Source organism: Carettochelys insculpta, chromosome 1, assembly GCF_033958435.1.
Source record: "Carettochelys insculpta isolate YL-2023 chromosome 1, ASM3395843v1, whole genome shotgun sequence".
Taxonomy (NCBI): domain Eukaryota; kingdom Metazoa; phylum Chordata; order Testudines; family Carettochelyidae; genus Carettochelys; species Carettochelys insculpta.
Window position 1 is genome coordinate 377,213,452 of NC_134137.1, and position 19,310 is coordinate 377,232,761.

The window sequence follows — 19,310 nt, forward strand, 5'->3', positions numbered from 1 at the left end:
TACTCCTCTTCTTCTGTAACTTCAGCCCATTGCTCCTTGTTCTGCCACTTGTCACCACTGAGAACAGTTTCTCTCCATCCTCTACAGAGCTCCCCTTCAGGAAGCTGAAGGCTGCTATTAAATCACCCCGCAGTCTCCTCTTCTGCAAACTAAATAAGCCCAAATCCCTCGGCCTCTCCTCATAGGTCTTGTGCTCCAGCCCCTTAATCAATTTTTTTTGTCCTCTGCTGAACCTGCTCCAGCACATCCACATCCTTTTTATACTGGGGGGCCCAAAACAGGACGCAATACTCCAGATGTGGCCTCACCAGTGTTGAATAGAGGGGAACAACTACTTCTCTAGATCTGCCCAAAATGCTCCTCCTAATGCACCCAAATATTCTATTAGCCTTTTTGGCTACAAGGGCACACTGTATACCCATATCCAGCCTTTCATCCACCATAACCCGTAGATCCCTTTCCACTGTACCAGTTGGTCCCCAGCCTATTACAATACTTGGGATTCCTCCACCCCAAGTGCAGGACTCTACACTTCTCCTTGTTGAACTGCATCAGATTTCTTTTGGCCCAGTCCCCCAATTTATCCAGGTCACTCTGGATCCTACTTCTACCCTCCAACTCTACCCTCTACCATCCAGATATTGAGCCATTGACCACTATCCGTTGGGCCCAACTGTCAAGCCAGCTTTCTACCCATCTTGTAGTCCATGTATCCAATCCATACTTCCTTAACTTATGGGCCAGAATGTTCTGGGAGACTGTATCAAAAGCTTAAATGTGCTTAAATGTATTGAAGTATGTGCTTAAGTCCATCCCTGTTCTATGAAGCATCCAGTATGAAGCAGAGCACATGCTTTAATGCAGTAAAGTCAATGGACACACATACAAAACGGTCTGTTTCACACATTAAAATGGATAGTGACTCCCCAGGAAGGAGCACAGCAGAAAGAGATCTAAGGGTCATAGTGGAGCACAAGCTGAGTCTGAGTCAACAGTGTGACGCTGTTGCAAAAGAAGCAAACATGATTCTGGGACATATTAATAGGAGTGTTGTGAGCAGGACATGAAAAGTAATTTTTCCAGTGTACACTGATTAGACCTCAGCTGGAGGACTGTCTCCAGTTCTGGGCAACACATTTTAGGGAAGATGTGGAGAAATTGGAGAGGGTGCAGAAAAAAGCAAATAAAAAGATTAAAAGTCTAGAAAACATCACCTGTGAGAGATGACTGAAAGAACTGGGTTTGTTTAGTTTGGAAAAGGGAAGGCTGAGAGTGGATATGAAAGCAGCTTTCAAGTACCTAAAAGGGTGTTACAGGGAGGAGGGAGAATTATTCTTCTTGGCCTCTGAAGGTAGGACAAGGTGCAATGGGCTTAAATTGCAGCCAGGGAGCTTTAGGTTGGACATCAGGAAAAATTCCTGTCAGGTTGGTTAAGTACTGGAATAAATTGTGTAGCGTGGTTGTAAAATCTTCATCATCGGAGATGTTTAAGAACAGGCTGGATAAATGTCTAACAGGGATGATCTAGATGGTGCTTGGTCCTGCCATGAGGGTAGGGGGCTGGACTTGATGACCTCTTGAGGTTCCTTCCAATTCTAGTATTCTGTGATTCTGTGACATGAGCATGTGCTTAAAGTTAAGAGCATGTGTAAGTTCTTATCTGAATAGGAGTGGACTGGTCCATTGTTGCCTTGGTCCTGATTGGCTTCAAAGCATTAAATTGCCATTCGCTATTTCTCCCAGTTACTCTGAGTTGGAGGGAAAGTATCAACAGTGCTTCTTTACAGATGGAGAGACTGAGGCAGCGGTTTTGAAGGACACATCTGAGTTGTCATGGCAACTGGCTGAGCAAGGATGAGAACTCGGAAGTGCCATAGTTGTGTTCTGACCCCTAGAGCGTGCTTCAGGCTCTTAGCAAGTTCTCAGACCAACCTCTAGCATGGTAAAGTTTGGAACAGGGCAAACCTAAAGGCAGGGTCAGATATACTGCAGGGAGTAGAAGGCCTCAAGGAACACACACACACACACACAGAACTAGCCAAAGTCATGTTTCAGGTTAACCGGCAATCTTTACAATACCATGATGTGAACTTGAGTGTGAGATATATTTTTCCTCTTTGCTTATATTTCTTTCATTTCAGAGAGATGCAGCATGCCAAAGGAGGTCAGCAATGCTGAGATTAAGGTGGACAATAATAATTTTTTGAACGCCAGACTGCGGTACAAATGCAAAGAGGGTTACAAAAGGAAAGCTGGGACGTCCAGCCTCATTGTGTGTGAAAGGGACAATGCCACCAAGATGCTCCGTTGGACAGAGCCAAATATAACATGTATTAGTAAGTAACTAACAATTAGTAACAGTGTGGTATGGTGCAGCTGGGCTCAGTGGTGTACCCAGGCGTGCTGACCTGAGGGGAAGGAGGACAAAATGGGCAACTGCTACTGTTTCCTGTGTGATTGTGCGGCCGCTCTGGAGGGATTCAGATGCCACCCAGACAATTAGCCCATGGCTAGGTTTTTGTCAGAACATAAGAACGGCCACACTGGGTAAGACCAAAGGTCCATCTAGCCCAGTCTCCTGTCTTCTGACAGTGGCCAAGGGCAGGTGTTCCAGAGGGAGTGAACAGAACAGGTGGTCCCTTCCCGGTCGCTCATTCCCAGCTTCTGACAGAGAGTAGGGACACCATTCCTACGCATCCTGGCCAATAGCCAGTGGTAAACCTATCATCACACCTGCACATCTACTCATGTGATACATACCATCATGCATCATCAGTGCCGCTCTGCCATGTGCGTTGACCCAACCGGGCTGTTGCTATGTAAAATAATAAATGGATAAAAATCAGGTCACAGGAATGGTAATATGCAAAACCCAGCGGGGCAGCACTTTAATATCCTTGGACACACAGTTACCGACTTGCAAGTTGCCATTCTTACGCAGAAATCCTCAAAAAACAGACTGCAGCGTGAAACTGCTGAGCTGGAATTTACACACCTCTTTGACACCGTCAGAAGTGTTCTGAATAGAGACATGGAATGTCTCTTGTGACAAGTATTTTCCGCGACAGATACTCTCCCCTTCTCATCATTGTTGGAGGTGAGCCATGTCCACAGTAATTTAATTAGCACTGGTATTACCCTCCCATCTCTCTATCCCTGCCTTTCTTCCATGACAAGCATCTGAGGAAGTGAGCTGTAGCTCAGGAAAGCTTATGCCCTGATAAGTTGGTTAGTGTTTAAGGTGCCCCTGGCCTCGTTGTGTTTTTTGCTGAAACTTTATCATGGTATCTTTTTTTCACCAGGAGACCCTTCTCTACCTCCTTCAACTTCCAGCCCCAGACAGACAACATCAGCATCTAGGACAGAGCCGACCAGTCCTGTCAGCGAGGGTAAGCACTCTTTACTACAAAGAGCCATCTTTTTGGGGTGGTTTGGGGTGGGGAGATTGAAATTCAGGTGCTACATTAGATCTGATCCTTAGAGGCTGTGTGTTGGTGTGGGACCAGTGGAATCAGCCAGGTCATGATGATTTCTCCCTACTGAGGATGCTGTACGCTCTTCCTCTTCCCTTTCTGTCCTTGATTGGCTCCAGTGATACCTCAAACATAAAATCGTGGAGTCCTAGAGTTGGAAGAGACCTCAAGGGGTCATTTTATCTGGCCCCCTGCCCAAAGCAGGGCCAACCCCAATTAAATCATCCCAGCCAAGACTTTGTCCAGCCAGGACTTAAAAAGCTCTAGGGATGGAGACTCCACCACCATACCTAATCCATTGTTGCTGCAGGCAGGTGTTTGAAGTTAGGCACCTAAATCTTTCAATGGAGTGGCCTGATTCTCCAAAGCACTGAGCAACCACTGCTCCTGTGGACTTAATGACCAGGTCATTTTTCTCAGTGGATAAATAATATGGGGTTTAGTGGCTATTTTAATCACCCACCTTTGAAAAATCTGGCCACTGTGCCTGACTCTGATCTCTTATTATTTCACCTTCTTCCGCCTTTCTCTGCTGTTCACCACATCCCTTTGCAGTGCCGCATATTAAGTCAGATTGTAACTTTTCAAGGTAGGGACTGTCTTGTTTGTTCTGTGTTTATACAACACTGAGCACAATGGGCCTGGCCTTGACTTGGAGCTCCTGTGCTGGCATGTATTAAAACAACAATATAAAAGAAACTTTTAAAAAGGGTTTTTAATATATAGTTTAATATAATATAGAATAATATTTGCTTGTCGTTAAACCTCTCCACTTCGTAACCCAGTGACAGGAGTGCTCAAATGAGATATCTACCCAAGGAAGAGTTAATCTGGGAAAGAGAGGTTGACATGTTTCCTGTTTAAGGTTTCAATTCGGAAAGCTTCTTAAGCACGCACTTCACTTTAAGTAGGTGAGCAATCCCACTGATTGCAAAGTTTGGCATCTGCTTATAGGCCTGCCCAAATGGGGATAGAAATAACTAGCACAAAAACAAAAGTTGGTTTGTCTTTTAAATGTGCCTAAGAATGTATTTAATCACTTGCTAGAATCAAAGGCTTTTACACCATCTAAACAACCAGTAACCAGAGTCACTTCAGAGATTTCCACAGTCCGAGTCACGGCCTCCACACCGGCCTATGAAAGGGAGACCACCTCACCACTAGCAGGCCCCAGCTCACAGCTCAGGACTGACAAGCCTTCCTGGGGAACTCTTGCTACCACCCCAGCTGAGATCAGGTCATCAGAGGCACCTGCTAGCGAGAGCACGGAAGGCACAGCACAACAGCACACCACAGCCGGCCAGGACACACACACCTCCCAGCTGTGGACTGAGAAGCCATTGTTGGAAACAGTTGCAACAGAAGGAGATGGGTCAACAGCAGTGCCAGCCAATGTGACCACAGGAAACTCAACAGAGCTTCCCACAGCAGGGACCCATAACACTAAAGGTTAGTCACCGACCAACCCTAGTTTTCTAACACGTGAGCAAAACGAACCCACTAGTGACTCTGCCCATTAGGCACCTTGCTCAACCATTTCAGTGTCACCTAGTACGTCAGAATATTCATGGGGACTAAATGCATCTGCGGTTTTGTCCACATGCAGCTCCAGGTTAACCCAGGTTTTGTCTACACACAGAATCATAGGTTTGGAAGAGACCTCAGGAGGTTATCAAGTCCAACCCCTGCTCAAAGCAGGACCAATCCCAACTAAATTATCCCAGCCAGGGCTTTGTCAAGGCTGGCCTTAAAAACCTCTAGAGAAGGAGATTCTACTACTGCCCTCGGTAACCTATTCCAGAGCTTCACCCTTCTAGTGAGATGAGTTGCACTGATGTAACTTAAATCAATTTAAAAAACAATTTGGTTAAACTGATTCAAACCGCAGTGTGGACCCTTGGAACTCACAAGGTCCCTTCCAGTCCTAGCATTCTATGATTCTATGATGATTAACTCATCTTAAATCTGATTTATATCAATGTAGCCAGCACCTATTATTAAAGTACATAAAAGAATTCTATTCCAATAAATTAAATTCAATGAAAATATCAACTTACTTTACAATTAAATATATACAGGCTGAACGTCTCCAATCTGGAACTCTCTCCTCTGGCAACACCCATAATCTGACATGATTTTAGTTAGCTGGATGACCACTTACCATAGAATCATAGAACACCAGAACTAGAAGGGACCTCGAGAGGTCATCAGATACAGTTTCCTGCCCTTGCAGCAGGATCGAGCATTGTCTAGACCATCCCTGATAGATATCTGTCTAACCTGCTCTTAAATACCTCCAGCAATGGAGAGTCCACAACCTTCCTTAGGCAATTTATTCTAGGCAATGTCTACACGGCGCTCCCCACCCAGCGCCGCTGCTGGCAGAGCTATGCAAAATGAGCTTCTCGGGATTGCAAATGGTGTGCTATTTGCATACACCCAAAGCTCATTACCATAGCCCCATAAGAGTTCGGCATTGACAGAAGCAGGTTTCGGCTCTGCGGAGGGCTTGTGGATGTACCTCTGCTGGCTAAACCTCCTTCTGTCACCAGTCCCTTATACCCCAGACATCTGAGGCACAAGGTGACAGAGGTGAGGTTAGCCGGCAGAGGCACTTCCACAAGGCCTCTGCAGTGCCAGCACCCCTTTCTGCTGACACCGACCTCTTGCGGGGCTATGGGAATGAGCTTCAGGCGTATGCAAACAGCATGCTATTTGTAACCCCGAGAAGCTCATTTTGCATAACTCTGCCGGCAGCAGCACTTGGGGGGAGCACCATGTAGACCCAGCCCCAGAGTTCAACCATCCTGACAGTTAGGAAGTTTTTCCTAATGTTCAATCCAAACCTCCCTTGCTGCAGTTTAAGCCCATTGCTTCTTGTTCTAGCCTCAGTGGCCAAGCAGAACAATTTTTCTCCCTGTTCCTTGTAACCCTCTTTTAGGTACTTGAAAACTGCTATCATGACCCCTCTAAATCTTCTCTTTTCTTAACTAAACAAGACCATTTCTTTCAGTCTTTCCTCGTAGCTCATGTTCTTTAGAACTTTAATCATTATTGTTACTCTTCTTTGGACCTTCTCCAATTTCTCCACATCTTTCTTGAATGTTTCCTTCCAGCCACCAGTCATGGCTTTCAGAGTTCTGTGCTGTTATTTAGCTGTAAATGCCCCTAAATATCTTCCAGGAGCCCAGTAAGCAGTGGAAATGTTGCTAATGCTAGTAGACAATATTGACCTCCAGTGGTCCAGCAAATTCTCTCATCCAGTACGGGTAATCATAGAATCATAGAATCATAGAAGAGTAGGACTGGAAGGGACCTCAAGAGGCCATCGAGTCCAGCCCCCTGCCCTCATGGCAGGACCAAGCACTTTCTAGACCATCCCTGAAAGCCGTCTATCTAACCTCTTCTTAAATATCTCCAGTGATGGAGACTCTACCACCTCCCTTGGCAATTCGTTCCAGTGTTTGATCACCCTGACAGTTAGGAACTTTTTCCTAATGTCCAACCTGAACCTCCCCTGCTGCAGTTTAAGTCTATTGCCTCTTGTTCTATCCTCAGAGGCAAGGAAGAACAAGTTCCCTCCCTCTGCCTTATGACACCCTTTTAGATACCTGAAAACTGCTATCATGTCCCCCCTCAATCTTCTCTTTTCCAAACTAAACAAGCCCAATTCTCTCAGCCTTTCCTAATAGGTCATGTTCTCCAGACCTCTGATCATTCTCGTTGCTCTCCTCTGGACCTTCTCCAATTTCTCCACATCCTTCCTGAACTGCGGTGCCCGGAACTGGACACAATACTCCAGCTGAGGTCTAACCAGCGCAGAGTAGAGCGGGAGAACGACTTCTCGTGTCTTGTTCACAACACACCTGTTAATGCATCCTAGAATCATGTTTGCTTTTTTTGCAACAGCATCACACTGTTGACTCATATTTAACTTGTGGTCCGCTATAACCCCTAGATCCCTTTCTGCTGTACTCATTCCTAGGCAGTCCTTTCCCATTCTGTATGTGTGACACTGATTGTTCCTTCCTAAGTGGAGCACTTTGCATTTGTCCTCATTAAACTTCATCCTGTTTACCTCAGCCCATTTCTCCAGTTTATCCAGATCATTTTGAATTATGACCCTATCCTCCAAAGAAGTTGCAACCCCTCCCAGCTTGGTATCATCTGCAAACTTAGTAAGTGTACTTTCTATGTCAATATCTAAATCGTTAATGAAGATATTGAACAGAACTGGTCCTAAAACAGACCCCTGCGGAACCCCACTAGTTATGCTTTTCCAGCAGGATTGAAAGCCATTAATAACTACTCTCTGGGTAGGGTTATCCAGCCAGTTGTTCACCCACCTTATAGTAGCCCCATCTAAGTTGTATTTGAGTAGTTTATTGATAAGTATATTATGTGAGACCGTGTCAAATGCTTTACTGAAGTCTAGGTATATCACATCCACCGCTTCTCCCTTATCCACAAGGCTCGTTATTCTATCAAAGAAAGCTATTAGATTGGTTTGACATGATCTGTTTTTCACAAAACCATGCTGGCTGTTCCCTATCACCTTACCACCTTCCAATTGCTTGCAGATGATTTCTTTAATGACCTGCTCCATTATCTTTCCTGGCACAGAAGTTAAGCTGACTGGCCTGTAGTTTCCCGGGTTATTCTTGTTCCCCTTTTTATAAATGGGTACTGTATTTGCCCTTTTCCAGTCTTCTGGAATCTCTCCCGTCTCCCATGATTTTCCAAAAATGATTGCTAAAGGCTCAGATACCTCTTCTATCAGCTCCTTGAGGATTCTAGGATGCATTTCATCAGGCCCTGGTGATTTGCAGACATCTCATTTTTCTAAGTAAATTTTAATTTGTTCTTTTCGTATTTCAACTTCTAAACCTACCCCTTTTTTACTAGCATTCTCTATGTCAGGCATTCCTTCAGATTTCTCAGTGAAGACCGAAACAAAGAAATCATTAAACATCTCTGCCATTTCCAAATTCCCTGTTACTGTTTCTCCCTCATCACTGACCAATGGCCCTACCCTCTCCTTGGTCTTCCTCTTGTTACCAATGTATTTGTAAAAAGCCTTCTTGTTTCCCTTTATGCTTGTAGCTAGCTTGAGCTCATTTTGTGCCTTAGCCTTTCTAATCTTGCTCCTGCATGCTCGTGTTGTTTGCCTATACTCATCCTTTGTAATTTGTCCTAGTTTCCATTTCTTATACGATTCCTTTTTTAGTTTGAGATCATGCAAGATCTCCTGGTTAAGCCAAGGCAGTCTTTTGCCATGTTTTCTATCTTTCCTACACAGTGGGATAGCTTGCTTTTGGGCCCTTAATAATGTCCCTTTGAAAAACTGCCAACTCTCCTCAGCCGTTTCTCCCCTCAGTTTAGCTTCCCATGGGACCTTACCTACCAGCTCTCTGAGTTTACCAAAATCTGCCTTCCTGAAATCCATTATCTCTATTGTATTGTTTTCCCTTCTACCCTTCCTTAGAATTGTGAACTCTATGATTTCATGATCACTTTCACCCAAGCATCCTTCCACTTTCAAATTCTCAATAATTTCCTCCCTATTTGTTAAAATTAAATCTAGAACAGCTTCCCCCCGGTAGCTTTTTCAACCTTTTGGAATAAAAAGTTGTCTGCAATGCAATCCAAGAATTTATTGGACAGTCTGTCCCCTGCTGTATTAGTTTCCCAACGTATACCTGGATAGTTGAAGTCCCCCATCACCACCAAATTCTGGGCCCTGGATGATTTTGTTAGCTGTTTAAAGAAAGCCTCATCCACCTCTTCCACCTGGCTAGGGGGCCTGTAGTAGACTCCTAGTAGGACCTCATCCTTGTTTTTAACTCCTCTGAGTCTAACTCAGAGACTTGCAACCCGTCCATCTCCTACGTCCATCTCCACCTCTGTCCAGGTGTGTACATTTTTAATATACAAGGCAACACCTCCTCCCTTCTTTCCCTGTCTGTCCTTCCTAAGCAGGCTGTACCCTTCAATACCAACATTCCAATCATGAGTAGTATCCCACCAAGTTTCTGTGATGCCAACGATATCATAGTCATATTCATTTATTAGTACTTCTAGTTCTTCTTGTTTATTTCCCATACTTCTTGCATTTGTATATAGGCATCTCAGACATTGATTTGGTCTTGCCTCCCAGTTTTGCCCGGGCCCTCTTTTTACTCTCCCAGTGTAGCCCATACTCCCTCCCATTTCAAGTTCATCTCCCAGGTATCCATGCTGTCCACTTACCTGCAGGCTTTGCTCCCCTGCCCCCGTCGAACCTAGTAATGTACCGAGGGTGACAGATTAGTAAGGTTCAACCTGTACTCTTCATTTGAAATAATGGGTCCACACAAAGATTTGCAGTGAAATAGCTGAAGTTTGAATTAATACCACTTAAATTACTTTGCTTCCAGTTGGCATTGAAACAAGCCTTTACAGTTACAATCTGAAAATGAAGCAAGCCTGTATTAAAATCAATGTAAATGTCCACACACAAAGTTGTACCAGCTTAACTAAATTGGTTGAAACCCTCTACCTGGCGTTCTGACCAGTATTGTCTCATTGTTTCATAGAATCATAGGGCTGGAATGTACCTCAGGAGATCATTGAGTCCAGCCCCCTGCTTCAAGCAGGATCAATCCTAAATCATCCCAGCCAAGACCTTGTCAAGCTGGGATTTAAAAACCTCTAGGGATGGAGGTTCCACCACCTCTGTAGGCAACACGTTCCAATGCTTCACCACCCTCCTGGTGAAGTAGTTTTTCCCAATATCTAACCTACTCCTCTCCTTCTGTAACTTTAGACCATTGCTCCTTGTGCTGCCATCTAACACCACTGAGAGCAGTTTCTGTCCATCCACTTTAGAGCTCCCCTTCAGGAAGTTGAAGGCTGCTATTAAATCACCCCTCAGTCTTCTCTTCTGTAAACTAAAGAAGCTGAAATCCCTCAGCCTCTCCTCATAGGTCTTGTGCTCCAACCCCTTAATCATTTTTGTTGCCCTCCACTGAACCTGCTCCAGCATATCCACATCTCTTTTATATTGGGGGGCCCAAAACTGGACACAGTATTCCAGATGTGCCCTCACCAGTGCCAAATAGAGGGGAACAACCACTTCTCTAGATCTGCTTGAAATGCTCTTCCTAATGCACTCTAATATGCCATTAGCCTTCTTGGCTCCAAGGGCACACTGTTTACTCATATCCAGCCTTTCATCCACCATAACCCCTACGTCCCTTTCCGCTGTACTGCTGCTTAACCAGTCAGTCCCCAGCCTATAACAATGCTCAGGATTCATCCATCCCAAGTGCAGGACTCTACACTTCTCCTTGTTGAACCGCATCAGATTTATTTTGGCCCAATCCTCCAATTTATCCAGGTCACTCTGGATCCTACTTCTACCCTCCAGTGTATCTACCTCTCTCCCTAGCTTATTGTCATCTGCAGACTTGCTGAGGGTGCCATCCAGGTCATTAATAAAGATGTTGAACAACACTGGCCCCAGAACCGAGCCTTGGCGCACTCTGCTTGAAACCAACTGCCATCCAGATATTGAGCTATTGACCACAACCCTTTGGGCCTGACCATCAAGCCAGCTTTCTGTCCATCTTAAAGTCCACGTATCTAAACCATACTTCCTCAACTTATGGGAAAGAATGTTATGGGAGACTGCACCAGAAGCTTTGCTGAAATCAAAGTATATCCCATCCACTGGCTTTCCCATGTCTACAGAGCCTGTTACCTTGTCATAGAAGTTAATCAGATTGGTCAGGCACAACTTGCCCTTGGTGAATCCATGTTGACTACCCTTGATCACTTTCCCTCTTCCAAGTACTCCGAAATGGATTCCTTGAGGATCCCCTCCATTATTTTCCCAGGGATTGAGGTAAGGCTGACCAGTCTATAGTTCCCTGGATTGTCCTTTTTCCCTTTTTTAAAGACAGGCACTCATTTGCCCTTTTACAGTCATTCGGGATCTCTTCCAATCTCCAAGAGTCTTCAAAAATAATGGTCAAAGGCTCAGCAATGACATCTGCCAATTCCCTCAGTACCCTTGGGTGTAGTAAATCCAGACCCATGGATCTGTGTACATCTCATTTTTCTAGGTACCTCTTAACTCGTCCTTTCTCCACCAATGGCTGCCCTCCACCTTCCCATACTGCATTGTCTAACACCGTGGTGTAGGAGCTGTCCTTGTCCATGAAGACTGAGGCAAAAAAAGCATTGAGTACTTCAGCTGTTCTTGCATCATCTGTCACTAAGTTACCTCTTTCGTGCAGCCCCATCCCTTCACTGATTACCCTCTTATTGTTAACATGCTTGTGGAAGCCCTTCTTGTTACCCTTCAAATCCCTTGCCAGCTGCAGTTCCAATGTTGCTTTCACTTTCCTGATTACTGCCTGGCATTGTCCAGCCATATGTTTATGCTCCTCCTTAGTCAACTGTCCACGTTTCCATTTCTTATATGCATCCTTTTTGAGTTTAAACGGACCAAGGATTTCCGTGTTAAGCCAAGCTGGTTGCCTACCATATTTGCATTTCTTAGTATGCAGCGGGATGGTTTGTTCCTATGCCTTCAGTAAGACACCTTTAAAATATTGCCCGTTCTCTTACACTCTTTTCCCCTTCATCTTCGTTTCCCAAAGGATCCTGCCCATCAGTTCTCTCAGGTAGTCGAAGTCTGCTCTTTTGAAATCAAGGGTCTGTATTTTACTGCTCACCTTTCTTCCTTTTGTCAGGATCCTGAAACCTACCATCTCATGTTTCCTACTGCCCTGGCCTCATATTTAAATTGGAAACTTGCTGGAGTGGAGATCATTGTTTGGTCTGTGTTTTTATAGCACAATGAGCTCTACCAGGGATTCTTGTCACTGCCACAATAGAAATAACACTAGTCAAACCAATGCAAGTGTAGATGATTCTTATTTCAGCCTAAGAATGCTTTATTTCAATTAGTTCAACCTGTCAAAAGGAAAATTGAATTATGCTAAAATGAAATTACCCACTCAGTCCACAATAAGAGTACCATCGCCGACAAATGCACCAGGTTAACTAAACGGATGCAACTTCTGTGCGCAGACAGCTCCGTTCCATCCTCTTCTTCCTCGTTGGGATTGATACAGCCACAAAAGGAAAGGAGGAGTGATCCAGGATGTCAGGGACATAACTGTGCTTCTACTAAATGGGCATCACAGTTAACTTGCCAAGGAGGAAACCAAGCCCAGCTCACTTCCTTTCTTGTTGTTCCTTCTGCAACACAAACTCGCCAACTAAATGCAAAACACTCACGGAGACATTCGTACGAAACTTGGATACCCGGCAGCTGTATTTCAGACTTGGTGGGTGGGGGCATGAGGCCTCCTCTCAGAGTCACTGGGCTTCTCATAGGGCCCATTTGTTTACGGGAGCACCTCCCCCAACCAGGCCATTAATTTAGGTACCTGAATGAGAATCTAGAGGCTGACCGTAAGGCACCCAAGTGTGAGCAGTGTGGCCTCTTTGCAGTCACTAGAAGGGGTAGCTGTAATGGAAAAGGCCCAGCAGGCAAAGAATGGGGAAATATTTGGCCCAGTCTAGGCCTTGGGGCATGGGAGGAAGGAACAAATAATCTGTCCTTAAATGTGTGCATCATTCCTTGCTGTTTCGCTCTTCCCTGCTCCCTTTACTCCCTTCCTGCCTCCTCGTCTAGGCTTTTCACATTTTTTCTCTTCAACTTCTCTCCTTTTCATTGTTTTTACGAATCCTCCCATCTTTTCCATCACTCCTTTCCAAGATGCTGCACATCCCACTTTACTTGGTGGTCTCCTTCCCACCCCTCTGCCTAGCAGGTGGCCAGCCCCGCCAGCCTCCCGCATGGTCTATCACCATCCTGTCCCAGCGCCCCTGCCCGCACACCTTATGGGTCTCGGAGCCTCTTCAGATTCACTGGGTTGCTTAGACCCCCTGGTTGTTTCATCCTTCTCTAGCGCTCTCAATTCACATTGCATCTCTGGGCCCCCTTACTGCTCCCATGCCAGGCCTAGTCCATCCTCTAGAGAAAGACCACAGCATCTCTGGCTTCCACACTGGCCTTTGGGGTGGGGAGTTATGAGGCAGGCCTGGAAAAGAGGAGGAGGAGGAGAAAGAAGGGAAACTGCTCACCTCTAGTCATGGCCTCAGTACTTCTCCAGCCCTGAGCTCACTAGGCCAGAGGTCTAGGTAGCACACACTGGCCCAGCTACTTTTGCTGAGTTGGAGTGAGTCACACTCAGTCTTAACCTCTGCCCCAACCTAGCTAGCTAATCTAGTGCATTAATAAAGTCACCCATTCACCTTTCTACCTCTCCACTAACCTGCAGCGTCCCCTACTGTACTCGTCCTTCTCCTCACCACGTCCCCAGCTCAGCCAGCTCACCTCCATCACAACCCACAATTCCTTGCTCATCCAGCCTGCCGCCTCCACAGCTCTGTGGCGGCTGAGTGTTCACAGCCTTTCCAGGCCTGACCCTCCATGAGCAGCCACCGCCAATCCTTCCAGACTCTGAAGCGGTCCGTAAAAGGCACCGGGGACTAGGATGACACATATCAGCACAACTCATCTGTCACTCAATCAAATTTAAACCCATAGGGCTGTTGTGGGCCTCCCCCTCCCTACCTCTGCTTGTTTTTTTCAAGTAAGTTTCTAAAAGTGTGGCTGCGCTTCCCTCAGCAGAGATTGGTCTCTCAGAGTTCGCTAGGGACACGCTAAACTGAACAACAAGAAGTCCTGGAGCACTTTATGAACTAAAAGATATTTTGGAGCATAAGCTTTTATGGGCAAAGACCCGCTTCATCAGATGCATAAGTTGGGGTGGGGGTTCAGAGGAAGATTTAAGGAGGGATTTAAAGAGGGTTTAAATCTTCCTCTGAAACCCCCCGACTCTTGCATCTGACAAAGCGGGTCTTTGCCTGCAAAACCTTATGCTCCAAAATATCTGTTATTCTTCTTCGAGTGTCCCCGTGGGTGCTCCACCATAGGTGACGGCTTGGCCAGCGCCGCAGATCGGATCTTCCAAGCAGTTTCTGCCGGACCGCGCATGCGCCGGCGCGCACCGCTCCCTGGCGCGCTCCTGGCCATGTGCGCGATCCGGTCCCCGCCAGTTCCTCTCAACCGCCGTCGGCTGCAGACGGAATCCGACTAGGCTAAAGCCACATAGCGTATTCAACGACTTTATTTGTTTTCTCTTTAAAGTTTTTCAGTTCTTTAGGATACCATAAGTAACCGGTTGTTATTTTGTAAAAAAAAAAAAAAACAAAAAAAAAAACAAACAACAAACAAGCTACGGAGGGACAGCTCAAGCCAGTCCCAGTAACAAGCGCCGGAGGCCGGGAGCTAGGGCCATCAGCCCTCCTGCGGAGGCAGGCCATCGGACGGGGAAACAGCACAAAGAAGTGCTAAGTACCCACAAACAAACTCAAAGACTCACCAACAATGTCCTCCTCAGGCTTTAAAAAATGTGAGTCCTGCCGAGAGGCGATGCCAGTGTCCGATGGGCACAGTCTATGCATAAGGTGCCTGGGGGAGTCCCATGTGGCACAAAAATGCGCCTTCTGTGCAAAGTTAACGACCAGAGCACGGAGAGACAGGGAGATGAGAATTAAACTGCTGCTTCTTGACAAGGCCCTCCAGCCAGACGTGCCGGAGCGGCCGCAGCAGGAGGGACCCTCCGGGGCCCTTAGAAGGAAAGCTGCCTCCCTCACTCCATCAGCGCAAAAACGGAGGAAAGTTTCTCCAACCCGATCCCTGCCGGCAGCAACAGTGAGCGGGACGGGAGGAGCACGCAGCCCCCAGCCGCAGCAACAGCTGATCGGCGGCGGCACGGAGAGCCACGTGGAAGCGGCTCAGCCTCCGATGATCAGCCAGCCGCCCCGCACCGCAGGCAGGGCGGCGGCTAAGCAAGCGCCGGTACCAGCGGCACCGCAGGCAGCGGCACCGACCCCCGGGGAACCGGCGGTGCAGAGCGCGCAGGCACGTAGCCTGCAGGCGCAGAAGGACTCCGCACGTGCGGCACCGCCCTCGAGCGTGCCTAGCACGGTGCCGACGGGGCCGGGATCCCCCGCCCATCAGGGGGCGCAGTTACCTCCTCAAGGGAGGGGGAAGGCTGCACACAAGAGGAGGCACTGCAGCCCCTCTCCAGACAGGGCTGTGGAGCTCTTTTCTCACAGCCCTCCGCTCATGTTGCAGACTCCAACCAGAAGGCAGGGGTCCCCCCTAGCCTACCCGGAGCCCCCTTCTCCTTTCCTGCAATCAGCCTCCCCATGGCTGGCACCACCCTCGCCCTTCCTGGGATTTGAAACGCTGGACTATTATGCAAAATCGCTCTCTCCAGTGTCTCGACGATCCCCCTCTCCCAGACACAGAGGGTACGTGCAAGGGGAATGGTCAAGGTCACCTTCCCAGGAACAGTGCCTATACTGCCATGGTCGTCCCTACCACGCGGGGCATGGACACCATCGGCAATCTACCAGGGAAAGATCCCCACATACTACCTCGTACCCCCGAGGGCAATCGCGATCGGGGACGGAGACTCAAGCATCCCAGGGGGGACTGGCCGTGGACCCACGAGATTTTCCCTCGCAAACCTCCAGCGAGAGGGCGCACCATCACCATCAAGAACCGGAAGGGTCCAAAGAAATGTACCCCAGCGGTTCCTCGTTTTCCTCCCCGGATGAGGCCACGGCCTTAGGGGACGTCCATCCCAAGGACGATCTCAAACAGTTTCAGGAGCTGTTTAAGAGGGTAGCTTTCACGCAAGGCATCCAGACAGCACAAGTGCAAGAGAAACATCATAAGCTCCTTAAAAATTTGAGCTCCCCGGCCTCCTCCAGAGTAGCAATCCCGCTTGATGAAGCGATCTTGGAGTCCGCCACTACCATATGGCAGACCCCGGCAACTATTCCGCCTGTCCAAAAGAGAGCGGATAAGAAATACTTCGTGCCGGCGAAGGGCATGGAGTTCTTGTTTAGCCACCCCCAGCCAAACTCCTTGGTGGTGGAGTCCTCGCAGCAAAGATTAAAAACATCTCAATTTAAAACAGGGGGAACGGACGAAGATGCCAAGAAGCTAGAGCTGTTCGGCAGAAAGGTCTACTCCTCCTCCACTTTAACCTTGCGAATGGCAAATTATGCAGCGCACTTGGCGAACCATAATTTCGACAACTATGCCAGATTAACTTCCCTCATGGACTCGCTTCCAGAGGACAAAAAGCCGGTCCTCAAGGCCATAGTGCAAGAGGGCTACGCGGCTGCGAGGATGGAAGTTCAGATTGCTTTGGACGTTGCGGACACGGCAGCACGTTCCACAGCAACTGCAGTGGTGATGCGACGGGAGTCCTGGCTCCAGACCTCGGGCATACCGAGAGATCTGCAGGCGAAGATAATCGACCTTCCCGTCGACTTGCAGAAGCTGTTTGCTGAATCAACTGACTCGGTCCTTCATTCCAGTAAAGATTCAAGAGCCACACTCAGGACCCTGGGGATTTACACCCCTCCATACTCAAAGAAAAGGTACTACCCACAGCAAAGGCGGTACCAATACCAGCAACAGCGCCCCCAGTATCACAGGGGTTACGAGCAAGGGCGGCATCAGCAGCACCAGCAGTACAGAACCCCCAGGCGACGCTCACAACAGGGCCGTCCGTCCTCGGGGCGGGGCCAAAGGCCACAAGTTTGACATACAAATCCAGGGCTGCGCCATCACCACCATTGCACAAGATCATCCGAAACGACTTTTTCACCATCGCCTCCGACCATTCTACGACCAGTGGCAAAGGATCACCACAGACAAATGGGTGCTGGAGATCATAGCCACGGGGTACGCCATTCCCTTCCAGTCGCTCCCGCCACCGCGACCCCCGCCCAAGCCCCACCCCCAGGAGGCCTCCCATGTAGCCAGGCTCAGGCAGGAGGTGGCCCACCTAGAGTTCATAGGGGCGGTGGAAAAGGTGCCGGAGCAACTGCAAGGGAAAGGGTTCTACTCTCGGTATTTCCTGACGGAGAAAAAGACAGGAGGCTGGAGGCCCATCTTAGACCTTCGTGGCCTCAACAGGTATCTGCGCAAGCAACGTTTTTGGATGATCACTATTGCCTCCATCCTTACAGCACTGGACGATGGAGACTGGTTCGCAGCCCTCGATCTACAAGACGCGTACTTCCACATAACCATTCATCCGGCTCACCGACGTTTTCTCCGGTTCATGGTGGGCAACAAACACTTCCAATACAAGGTCCTACCGTTTGGCCTTTCCTCGGCCCCCAGAGTCTTCACCAAGACCTTGGCAGTGGTGTCAGCCTACCTGCACAGACAGGGGGTGTTTATTTTCCCGTATCTGGACGACTGCCTGCTCAAAGGGACCTCGAAAAGGGAGGTTCTCCGCATGATACGCGTCACAGCAAACACGTTCTCCTCACTTGGCCTGGTTATCAATCTGGCAAAATCAAAGATAGACCCCTCACAGGACATAGAGTTCATAGGGGCTCGCATAAACTCGGTCTCGGCGAGAGTATACCTACCAGAGGCTCGCTTTCGAGCCATCAGTTCCCTCGTGCAGGTCATCACCTTCAGCCCTACGGTGCCGGTCTTGACGTGCTTGCAGCTGCTGGGCCACATGGCAGCGGCTACGTTTGTGGTACAGAACGCCAGGTTGCACATGCGCAGCATGCAACATTGGCTGGCAAGTGTATACAAGCCGGCAGTACACACCGTTCACAGGGTGGTGTCGCCCCCACCTGGGGTGCGCGAATCCCTGCAATGGTGGGTAAACCCCGGGAACTTGCTAACAGGGGTACCCTTCCATCAGCCGCAAATATCGGTTTTCCTCACTACGGATGCCTCCCTCATAGGGTGGGGAGCGCACATGGGCGAAGAGGTGGCTCAAGGACTGTGGTCACCCACGGAACAGTCTCTACATATCAATGTTTTAGAGCTCAGAGCAGTGTTCAACGCCTGCAAACACTTTCGAGACCGTATACAAGGCAAAGTCGTCGGGATCAGTACAGACAATACCTCCACCATGTTTTACATAAACAGGCAAGGAGGAGCTCGATCCCGTACCTTATGCGCGGAAGCAGTCCGCCTATGGAACTGGTGCATCGCCCACGATATAATCCTGAGAGCCTCCTACTTGCCGGGCACGCACAACGTGAAGGCAGACCAGTTGAGCAGACGTTTTGCGCTCACCCACGAGTGGCAGATCCGTCCCGATCTACTACGGCCGATTTTCCACGCATGGGGGTTTCCCCAAATAGATCTGTTTGCCACTCAGCACAACAAACAGTGCCCACGATTCTCCTCCAGAGCAGGGCTGGGCCGGGGGTCCCTGGGGGACGCGTTCGCGATCCCGTGGGGAGGCCCCCTGCTTTACACGTTTCCCCCCGCAGTGCTGATCCACAAGGTTCTGCAAAAAGCCAGGAGAGACAAGGCTCGGATGATCCTGATAGTCCCAACTTGGGATCGCCAACCATGGTTCCCCCTACTCCTGCGCCTGTCGGACCGCCCACCGATGCCTCTTCCGGTGGCGCCGGATCTGCTCACGCAAGCCCAGGGGTCCATAGTGCATCCGCACCCCCAAAGCCTGCGACTGCAAGCGTGGCTAATCCATGGCTCAGCTCCCTAGAGAGCACATGCACAGTGGAAGTACAGCAAGTCCTAGAAAGTAGCAGGAGGACTTCCACTAGGAAAACCTACAAACAAAAATGGACTCGCTTCATGGCTTGGTGTTCTACCAAGCAGCTGGCCCCCCTTTCGGTGCCTATACCTACAATTCTAGAGTATTTACTGGACCTCAAGAGAGCAGGACTCTCGCTATCCTCGTTAAAGGT

At 48.4% G+C, this 19,310-nt stretch overlaps 1 protein-coding gene across 3 annotated transcripts in view; it reads left to right on the top strand.

The window, feature by feature from the left end:
* Window positions 1–19,310, top strand: part of IL15RA (interleukin 15 receptor subunit alpha) — a 75,452-nt gene that overhangs the window by 42,634 nt on the left and 13,508 nt on the right. For 2 of the 3 annotated variants that reach the window (XM_074976063.1, XM_074976069.1), the window contains exons 2-4: window positions 2,142–2,336; window positions 3,303–3,389; window positions 4,521–4,922. In XM_074976063.1, coding sequence (XP_074832164.1) covers window positions 2,142–2,336; window positions 3,303–3,389; window positions 4,521–4,922 — 684 coding nt within the window. The remainder of the gene's footprint in view (window positions 1–2,141; window positions 2,337–3,302; window positions 3,390–4,520; window positions 4,923–19,310) is intronic. The other variant, XM_074976077.1, reaches the window with a different exon arrangement.